The sequence below is a fragment of the Hyla sarda genome, chromosome 4 (assembly GCF_029499605.1).
Source record: "Hyla sarda isolate aHylSar1 chromosome 4, aHylSar1.hap1, whole genome shotgun sequence".
Taxonomy (NCBI): Eukaryota; Metazoa; Chordata; class Amphibia; order Anura; family Hylidae; genus Hyla; species Hyla sarda.
In genome coordinates this window covers 394049978-394062281 of record NC_079192.1, presented here as the reverse complement: position 1 = coordinate 394062281, position 12304 = coordinate 394049978, and the positions used below count along the sequence as shown (strand labels likewise).

At 39.7% G+C, this 12304-nt stretch overlaps 1 protein-coding gene across 2 annotated transcripts in view; it reads right to left on the bottom strand.

Annotated features, from left to right (window-relative positions):
- VWF (von Willebrand factor) overlaps window positions 1–12304 on the bottom strand; it is a 195832-nt gene that overhangs the window by 14165 nt on the left and 169363 nt on the right. For both annotated transcript variants that reach the window (XM_056517205.1, XM_056517206.1), the window contains one exon: window positions 1976–2110. In XM_056517205.1, coding sequence (XP_056373180.1) covers window positions 1976–2110 — 135 coding nt within the window. The remainder of the gene's footprint in view (window positions 1–1975; window positions 2111–12304) is intronic.

Below are 12304 nucleotides of genomic sequence, written 5' to 3'. Positions count from 1 at the left end.
ATGAGGATTGGATAGGAGGATGGGATATGAGGTCGGGATAGGAGATCGAGATAGGAGGACGGGATAGGAGGTCAGGATAGGAGGTCGGGATAGGAGGTCGGGATAGGAGATCGGGATAGGAGGCCGGGATAGGAGGCCGGGATAGGAGGTCGGGATAGGAGGTCAGGATATGAGGTCGAAATAGGAGGATGGGATATGAGGTCGGGATAGGAGGTCAGGATAGGAGATCGGGATAGGAGGTCGGGATAGGAGATCGAAATAGGAGGATGGGATATGAGGAGAGGATAGGAGGACGGGATATGAGGAGAGGATAGGAGGACGGGATAGGAGGTCGAGATAGGAGGTCGAGATAGGAGGTCGAGATATGAGGACGGGAAAGAAGGACGAGATAGGAGGTCGAGATAGGAGGTTGGGATAGGAGGTTGGGATAGGAGGTTGGGATAGGAGGTCAAGATAGGAGGTGGAGATAGGAGGATGGGATAGGAGGACGAGATAGGAGGATGAGATAGGAAGACGAGATAGGAGGTCAGGATAGGAGGAGGGGATATGAGGACGGGATATGAGGACGGGATAGGAGGTTGGGATAGGAGGACGGGATAGGAGGACGGGATAGGAGGTCGGGATAGGAGGTCGGGATAGGAGGTCGCGATATGAGTATGGTATATGAGACGGAATGTGAGGATGGCATATGAGGTCGAGATATAATGACGGGATAGCAGGTTGGGATATGAGGACGTGATATGGGCTTGGGATATGACAACAATATATGAGGACGGGATGTGAAGTCAAAAGATTCCCCCTTTGTTCATTTTCCTCCCCAAAAAGGATTAGGAAGGAAAAACCGGGCAACGCCGGGTACTCAGCTAGTAAAATAATAAAACACTGTGAACCTATAGATACAGATAGTCTACAGGGTGGTGAGGTACAATGATTGCTCCTTTATCGAAGGGGTTGTCCAGTGTTTACCCCTTTACATTAATTTTGTGTTGCTGTCTGTTTTGTGCGTTCAGAATTAATTTTGTGTCACAAAACCTTTTTCTTGTTGCACAAAACAGCTTTTTTATTTTACAAATTTTGTGTCGCAGGATGTTTTCTTGTCGCATGGCGTTTTGTGACACAGGATATTAGGTGGCACAGAATGTTATTTTGTGAAATAGAATCTTTTTTTCATACTAGGCATTTTGTAAAGCTGGTAATAAAAAGACAATGGGCGGTCATATTCAAAACTCTTCACATCATAAATTCCGAATTATTATTTATTTATTTTTTAAATGTGTTATTTAATCAATTATTGAAAAAAATATTATTATTGGAACATGTTAATTATATATATATATATATATATTTTTTTTTATTATTATTATTATTTTTCTTCATTTTTTCATGGTGACTGCACCTGCACTCACATTTAACCCTTGGACATGTTTTATGTTATCAGTTATTGCTTGTATGAGCACTAGCAATCATGGAATATTATGTAGGAGGATCCCGCCAGAATTTTCTATGATTAAAAATTTGAATCAACAATTATAGCGCAATAAATTAAAGATGGTGGCAATGAAAATTTTTTGTTAGGTGGCAAAATTGGCAATTTTGGCATCAAAAATTTAAGATGGCAGCAGAAAAAGAATTTTGGGCGCCAAAATCGCACAAAAAGTGGCACGGAAATGAACTCACATATTCACTCAATTGTGTATTTTCATTTGTTTTATTCTTCTATATTTTGTCATGACATGCTGTTTACCAAATTCCCTGTGAAAAAATGGGCCCCCATATGAGAGATGCCATATTTTTGTAGCTATGGTCAATAGATAAGGGTCCAGAATGGGCCAACCTGGGTATTTAAAATGGGTTTTCTAAACTAGACAACCTATAAAGAAAATGCATAAATAATATAAAGTCATACGAGGGCTGTAAAAACACACACATATATATATATATATATACAGCACCTCTGGTCAGTATGTATTCTTACACTATAATAGCGTGTTTCTCTCGGTGCTCCGCCCATTATCATATCTCCTCTTCTTCTGGAGATCACCTCCTGTTCACACACAGCTCTTTTACAGGTTCCGCAGCACTCGTGTTCCTTAGTCACATACTTAAAACCCTAATGGGGAGGGGGGAATAAAACACAATTGTTAAGTTATAATTGAAAATATTTGGGGAATAATATCAAAATCTAATCCATCCCTCAAATTATATACAGTATATCCCATAAGTGAGTCCACCCCTCACATTATATATACAGTATATCCCATAAGTGAGTCCACCCCTCACATTATATATACAGTATATCCCATAAGTGAGTCCACCCCTCACATTATATATACAGTATATCCCATAAGTGAGTCCACCCCTCACATTATATATACAATATATCCCATAAGTGACTCCACCCCTCACATTATATATACAGTATCTCCCATAAGTGACTCCACCCCTCACATTATATATATACAGTATATCCCATAAGTGACTCCACCCCTCACATTATATATACAGTATATCCCATAAGTGACTCCACCCCTCACATTATATATACAGTATATCCCATAAGTGACTCCACCCCTCACATTATATATACAGTATATCCCATAAGTGAGTCCACCCCTCACATTATATATACAGTATATCCCATAAGTGAGTCCACCCCTCACATTATATACAGTATCTCCCATAAGCGAGTCCACCCCTCACATCATATATACAGTATATCCCATAAGTGAGTCCACCCCTCACATTATATATACAGTATATCCCATAAGTGAGTCTATCCCTCACATTATATATACATTATCTCCCATAAGTGAGTCCACCCCCACACTATATACAGTATCTTCCATAAGTGAGTCCACCCCTCACATTATAAATACAGTATCTCCCATAAGTGAGTCCACCCCCACACTATATACAGTATCTTCCATAAGTGAGTCCACCCCTCACATTATATATACAGTATCTCCCATAAGTGACTCCACCCCTCACATTATATATACATTATCTTCCATAAGTGACTCCACCCCTCACATTATATATACAGTATATCCCATAAGTGAGTCCACCCCTCACATTATATATACAGTATATTCCATAAGTGAATCCACCCCTCACATTATATATACAGTATATCCCATAAGTGAGTCCACCCCTCACATTATATACAAACAGTATATCCCATAAGTGAGTCCACCCCTCACATTATATATACAGTATCTCCCATAAGTGAGTCCACCCCTCACATTATATACAAACAGTATCTCCCATAAGTGAGTCCACCCCTCACATTATATATACAGTATATCCCATAAGTGAGTCCACCCCTCACATTATATATACAGTATCTCCCATAAGTGAGTCCACCCCTCACATTATATATACAGTATATCCCATAAGTGAGTTCACCCCTCACATTATATATACAGTATCTCCCATAAGTGAGTCCACCCCTCACATTATATACAGTATCTCCCATATTGAGTCCACCCCTCACATTATATATACAGTATCTCCCATAAGTGACTCCACCCCTCACATCATATATACAGTATCTCCCATAAGAGAGTCTACCCCTCACATTATATACAGTATCTCCCATAAGTGAGTCCACCCCTCACATTATATATCCATATCTGACATAAGTGACTCCACCCCTCACATTATATACAGTATATCCCATAAGAGAGTCCACCCCTCACATTATATACAGTATCTCCCATAAGTGAGTCCACCCCTCACATTATATACAGTATCTCCCATAAGTGAGTCCACCCCTCTCATTATATACAGTATCTCCCATAAGAGAGTCCACCCCTCACATTATATACAGTATCTCCCATAAGTGAGTCCACCCCTCACATTATATACAGTATATCCCATAAGTGAGTCCACCCCTCACATTATATATACAGTATATCCCATAAGTGACTCCACCCCTCACATTATATATACAGTATATCCCATAAGTGAGTCCACCCCTCACATTATATACAGTATCTCCCATAAGAGAGTCCACCCCTCACATTATATACAGTATCTCCCATAAGTGAGTCCACCCCTCACATTATATACAGTATATCCCATAAGTGAGTCCACCCCTCACATTATATATACAGTATATCCCATAAGTGACTCCACCCCTCACATTATATATACAGTATCTCCCATAAGTGAGTCCACCCCTCACATTATATACAGTATCTCCCATAAGTGAGTCCACCCCTCACATTATATACAGTATCAACCATAAGTGAGTCCACCCCTCACAATATATATACAGTATCTCCCATAAGTGAGTCCACCCCTCACACTATATACAGTATCTCCCATAAGTGAGTCCACCCCTCAAATTATATATACAGTATATCCCATAAGTGAGTCCACCCCTCACATTATATATACAGTATCTCCCATAAGTGAGTCCACCCCTCACATTATATATACAGTATCTCCCATAAGTGAGTCCACCCCTCACATTATATATACAGTATCTCCCATAAGTGAGTCCACCCCTCACATTATATATACAGTATCTCCTATAAGTGAGTCCACCCCTCACATTATATATACAGTATATCCCATAAGTGAGTCCACCCCTCACAATATATATACAGTATCTCCCATAAGTGAGTCCACCCCTCACACTATATACAGTATCTCCCATAAGTGAGTCCACCCCTCACATTATATATCCATATCTGACATAAGTGACTCCACCCCTCACATTATATACAGTATATCCCATAAGAGAGTCCACCCCTCACATTATATACAGTATCTCCCATAAGTGAGTCCACCCCTCACATTATATACAGTATCTCCCATAAGTGAGTCCACCCCTCTCATTATATACAGTATCTCCCATAAGAGAGTCCACCCCTCACATTATATACAGTATCTCCCATAAGTGAGTCCACCCCTCACATTATATACAGTATCTCCCATAAGTGAGTCCACCCCTCACATTATATACAGTATCTCCCATAAGTGAGTCCACCCCTCACATTATATACAGTATCAACCATAAGTGAGTCCACCCCTCACAATATATATACAGTATCTCCCATAAGTGAGTCCACCCCTCACACTATATACAGTATCTCCCATAAGTGAGTCCACCCCTCAAATTATATATACAGTATATCCCATAAGTGAGTCCACCCCTCACATTATATATACAGTATCTCCCATAAGTGAGTCCACCCCTCACATTATATATACAGTATCTCCCATAAGTGAGTCCACCCCTCACATTATATATACAGTATCTCCCATAAGTGAGTCCACCCCTCACATTATATATACAGTATCTCCTATAAGTGAGTCCACCCCTCACATTATATATACAGTATATCCCATAAGTGAGTCCACCCCTCACAATATATATACAGTATCTCCCATAAGTGAGTCCACCCCTCACACTATATACAGTATCTCCCATAAGTGAGTCCACCCCTCACATTATATATCCATATCTGACATAAGTGAGTCCACCCCTCACATTATATACAGTATCTCCCATAAGTGAGTCCACCCCTCACATTATATACAGTATCTCCCATAAGTGAGTCCACCCCTCACATTATATACAGTATCAACCATAAGTGAGTCCACCCCTCACAATATATATACAGTATCTCCCATAAGTGAGTCCACCCCTCACACTATATACAGTATCTCCCATAAGTGAGTCCACCCCTCAAATTATATATACAGTATATCCCATAAGTGAGTCCACCCCTCACATTATATATACAGTATCTCCCATAAGTGAGTCCACCCCTCACATTATATATACATTATCTCCCATAAGTGAGTCCACCCCTCACATTATATATACAGTATCTCCCATAAGTGAGTCCACCCCTCACATTATATATACAGTATCTCCTATAAGTGAGTCCACCCCTCACATTATATATACAGTATATCCCATAAGTGAGTCCACCCCTCACAATATATATACAGTATCTCCCATAAGTGAGTCCACCCCTCACACTATATACAGTATCTCCCATAAGTGAGTCCACCCCTCACATTATATATCCATATCTGACATAAGTGACTCCACCCCTCACATTATATACAGTATATCCCATAAGAGAGTCCACCCCTCACATTATATACAGTATCTCCCATAAGTGAGTCCACCCCTCACATTATATACAGTATCTCCCATAAGTGAGTCCACCCCTCTCATTATATACAGTATCTCCCATAAGAGAGTCCACCCCTCACATTATATACAGTATCTCCCATAAGTGAGTCCACCCCTCACATTATATACAGTATCTCCCATAAGTGAGTCCACCCCTCACATTATATACAGTATCTCCCATAAGTGAGTCCACCCCTCACATTATATACAGTATCAACCATAAGTGAGTCCACCCCTCACAATATATATACAGTATCTCCCATAAGTGAGTCCACCCCTCACACTATATACAGTATCTCCCATAAGTGAGTCCACCCCTCAAATTATATATACAGTATATCCCATAAGTGAGTCCACCCCTCACATTATATATACAGTATCTCCCATAAGTGAGTCCACCCCTCACATTATATATACAGTATCTCCCATAAGTGAGTCCACCCCTCACATTATATATACAGTATCTCCCATAAGTGAGTCCACCCCTCACATTATATATACAGTATCTCCTATAAGTGAGTCCACCCCTCACATTATATATACAGTATATCCCATAAGTGAGTCCACCCCTCACAATATATATACAGTATCTCCCATAAGTGAGTCCACCCCTCACACTATATACAGTATCTCCCATAAGTGAGTCCACCCCTCACATTATATATCCATATCTGACATAAGTGAGTCCACCCCTCACATTATATACAGTATCTCCCATAAGTGAGTCCACCCCTCACATTATATACAGTATCTCCCATAAGTGAGTCCACCCCTCACATTATATACAGTATCAACCATAAGTGAGTCCACCCCTCACAATATATATACAGTATCTCCCATAAGTGAGTCCACCCCTCACACTATATACAGTATCTCCCATAAGTGAGTCCACCCCTCAAATTATATATACAGTATATCCCATAAGTGAGTCCACCCCTCACATTATATATACAGTATCTCCCATAAGTGAGTCCACCCCTCACATTATATATACATTATCTCCCATAAGTGAGTCCACCCCTCACATTATATATACAGTATCTCCCATAAGTGAGTCCACCCCTCACATTATATATACAGTATCTCCTATAAGTGAGTCCACCCCTCACATTATATATACAGTATATCCCATAAGTGAGTCCACCCCTCACAATATATATACAGTATCTCCCATAAGTGAGTCCACCCCTCACACTATATACAGTATCTCCCATAAGTGAGTCCACCCCTCACATTATATATCCATATCTGACATAAGTGACTCCACCCCTCACATTATATACAGTATATCCCATAAGAGAGTCCACCCCTCACATTATATACAGTATCTCCCATAAGTGAGTCCACCCCTCACATTATATACAGTATCTCCCATAAGTGAGTCCACCCCTCTCATTATATACAGTATCTCCCATAAGAGAGTCCACCCCTCACATTATATACAGTATCTCCCATAAGTGAGTCCACCCCTCACATTATATACAGTATCTCCCATAAGTGAGTCCACCCCTCACATTATATACAGTATCTCCCATAAGTGAGTCCACCCCTCACATTATATACAGTATCAACCATAAGTGAGTCCACCCCTCACAATATATATACAGTATCTCCCATAAGTGAGTCCACCCCTCACACTATATACAGTATCTCCCATAAGTGAGTCCACCCCTCAAATTATATATACAGTATATCCCATAAGTGAGTCCACCCCTCACATTATATATACAGTATCTCCCATAAGTGAGTCCACCCCTCACATTATATATACAGTATCTCCCATAAGTGAGTCCACCCCTCACATTATATATACAGTATCTCCCATAAGTGAGTCCACCCCTCACATTATATATACAGTATCTCCTATAAGTGAGTCCACCCCTCACATTATATATACAGTATATCCCATAAGTGAGTCCACCCCTCACAATATATATACAGTATCTCCCATAAGTGAGTCCACCCCTCACACTATATACAGTATCTCCCATAAGTGAGTCCACCCCTCACATTATATATCCATATCTGACATAAGTGAGTCCACCCCTCACATTATATACAGTATCTCCCATAAGTGAGTCCACCCCTCACATTATATACAGTATCTCCCATAAGTGAGTCCACCCCTCACATTATATACAGTATCAACCATAAGTGAGTCCACCCCTCACAATATATATACAGTATCTCCCATAAGTGAGTCCACCCCTCACACTATATACAGTATCTCCCATAAGTGAGTCCACCCCTCAAATTATATATACAGTATATCCCATAAGTGAGTCCACCCCTCACATTATATATACAGTATCTCCCATAAGTGAGTCCACCCCTCACATTATATATACATTATCTCCCATAAGTGAGTCCACCCCTCACATTATATATACAGTATCTCCCATAAGTGAGTCCACCCCTCACATTATATATACAGTATCTCCTATAAGTGAGTCCACCCCTCACATTATATATACAGTATATCCCATAAGTGAGTCCACCCCTCACAATATATATACAGTATCTCCCATAAGTGAGTCCACCCCTCACACTATATACAGTATCTCCCATAAGTGAGTCCACCCCTCACATTATATATCCATATCTGACATAAGTGACTCCACCCCTCACATTATATACAGTATATCCCATAAGAGAGTCCACCCCTCACATTATATACAGTATCTCCCATAAGTGAGTCCACCCCTCACATTATATACAGTATCTCCCATAAGTGAGTCCACCCCTCTCATTATATACAGTATCTCCCATAAGAGAGTCCACCCCTCACATTATATACAGTATCTCCCATAAGTGAGTCCACCCCTCACATTATATACAGTATCTCCCATAAGTGAGTCCACCCCTCACATTATATACAGTATCTCCCATAAGTGAGTCCACCCCTCACATTATATACAGTATCAACCATAAGTGAGTCCACCCCTCACAATATATATACAGTATCTCCCATAAGTGAGTCCACCCCTCACACTATATACAGTATCTCCCATAAGTGAGTCCACCCCTCAAATTATATATACAGTATATCCCATAAGTGAGTCCACCCCTCACATTATATATACAGTATCTCCCATAAGTGAGTCCACCCCTCACATTATATATACAGTATCTCCCATAAGTGAGTCCACCCCTCACATTATATATACAGTATCTCCCATAAGTGAGTCCACCCCTCACATTATATATACAGTATCTCCTATAAGTGAGTCCACCCCTCACATTATATATACAGTATATCCCATAAGTGAGTCCACCCCTCACAATATATATACAGTATCTCCCATAAGTGAGTCCACCCCTCACACTATATACAGTATCTCCCATAAGTGAGTCCACCCCTCAAATTATATATACAGTATATCCCATAAGTGAGTCCACCCCTCACATTATATATACAGTATATTCCATAAGTGAGTCCACCCCTCCAATAAGTGAGTGATTAAAACAACTGCCCATATATCTACCTATTTTATTTAATAGGTAACAAAGGGCAAAATCAGTTCCCAATATGGTGCCCTATACTGTATTCAAGAGTAGATGTATGGGACCAATATGATTGTTATGGTGATTATATAACTAAATTGATGATGTAATGGCCCCAAGTCCTAAAATGGTAGATGTGTTATAGTAGTAACCTTCATTTAACCTCCAGCTATCAAGTAGAATGGCTTCCTATATGTTTCCATGTTGTATAGAACTTTATTGTGGGAGGAGATCTTTTCTTGACAGATATGACAGACGCATTCAGTGAAAACATTCTCAGGGAACATGATCCTTAATTCTAGGCTTTATTAAAGGTTAAGCCTCCTGCTCCCCCACAGCCGAGAGGATGCAAAGATTTATCATGTGACATCTGGCACATCTTTTCCGATGTATTATCTATTGTCTGTTGACCGGGTTTATTACTCTAATGGAAGGCAAACAAAAGATAGGTATGACATGGATCCAGGTGTTTGTCTAAGTGCTTGACTGTAATGAAAATGAAGGTTATGCTGCGGTACAGAGAAAGCCCTGAGTAATGCCTTGTGTGTGCTACATGAGCTGCAGTCTACGAGACATGGTACAAGGACATAAAGGTTTGGAATTAATCATTACACAAAGTTTTCGTTCTACTATACAGAGAACTGTACAGTACAATGTGGTAAATTATCAAGATATTCATGTCCTCTTGGTCAGTGCTTTGTCATATGGTTTCTTAATATTCGCAATGCAAATTTTATTCTCGCATATTCGCGAATATTCGTGAATATAGCACTATATATTCGTAATGACGTTTTTTGGTTTTTTTTTCTCACAGTACACATCACAGTGATCATCCCTCTCTGCTTCCAGCTTGTGTGGTGTAATGAAGGCTGTAATACTACTGTGTGAGACTGGCGTGCGAAAATTCGCATATACGAAAATTCGCATACACTACTTTTCGCATATGCGAATTTCCGCGTATGTTAATTTTGTATATGCTGATATTCACATATGTTACTGTTCGCACATGCGAATTTACGCATATGCGAAAATAAAACGGGGATATAACGAATATGCGAATAATCGCGAATATATGACGAATATTCGTCCATATATTCGCGAATATTCGCGAATTCGAATATGGCCTATGCCGCTCAACACTAGTGTCCTTAGAATCTTCTATACGTGAGTGTTAGAAGGCCATAGATGTGAAGGCTTATTCCACAATATTGTAGTGTTGAGCGGCATAGGCCACATTCGAATTCGCGAATATTCGCGAATATATGGACGAATATTCATCATATATTCGCTAATATTCGCATATTCATAATATTCTCGTTTTATTTCCGCAGATGCGTAAATTCGCGTATGCGAAAATTTACATATGTGAATATTAGCATTTACAAAATTAGCATACATGTAATTTCGCATATGCGAAGATTAGCACATCTTAATTTTCGCACGCCAGTCTCACACAGTAGTATTACAGCCTTCTTTACACCACACAAGCTGGAAGCAGAGAGGGGTGATCACTCTGATGTGTACTGTGAAGAAAAAAAACACGAATATTCGTAATTACGAATATATATAGCGCTATATTCGCAAATATTCGCGAATATGCGATATTCGCGAATAATATTCGAATTGCGAATATTCGCGAGCAACACTACAATATTGATCAATCATGGTCACTGAGCCATCACCATCAGCCACATACCACAGTCAAGTCGGCCATTCCAAACATTATGGGCTGCCACTGTCATCATGTCCATTCAACGAAAAGTTGCATGTTCCTTTTTCCCAATTTGTTTTCACAATCAATAGTCAAGCCCAAAAAACATTGGTAAATGACATTTTTCCCAAAAATCCTCCATCCAGGGGACACCTCTCTGGTCTATTGATGTCTGATAGTTTCATTGTTGTATCTCAATTAGTGTTGCTCATGAATATTCGCAATACGAATTTTATTCACGAATATCGCATATTCGCGTATTTGCGAATATTCGCGAATATAGGACTATATATTCGTAATTACAAACATTCGTTTTTTGTTTTTTTCACAGTACACATCACAGCGAATATTCGTAATACGAATTTTATTCGCGAATATTCGCGAATATAGCACTATAAATTCGTAATTACGAATTTGTGATCATCCCTCTGCTTCCAGCTTGTGTTGTGTAAAGAAGGCTCTGATACTACTGTGTGAGACAGGCATGCAAATGTTCGCATATACGAACATTTGAAATGTTAATTTTCGTATATACGAAGTTTAGTTCATGCAAATTCATGTATGTTAATTTTCGCATACGTGAAATGTTCACATATGCGAAAATAAAATGAGATTCTTACGACTATGCGAATATTCGCAAATATATGACGGATATTCGTCCATATATTCGCGAATATTCGAATATGGCCTATGCCGTTCAACACTAGTGTTGCTCGCGAATATTCGCAATTCGAATATTATTCGCGAATATCGCATATTCGCGAATTCGTGAATATAGCGCTATATATTCGTAATTACGAATATTCGTTTTTTTTTTTTTTCTTTTTTTTTTTTCTTCACAGTACACATCACAGTGATCACCCCTCTCTGCTTCCAGCTCGTGTGGTGTAAAGAAGGCTCTAATACTACTGTGTGAGACTGGCGTGCGCAAA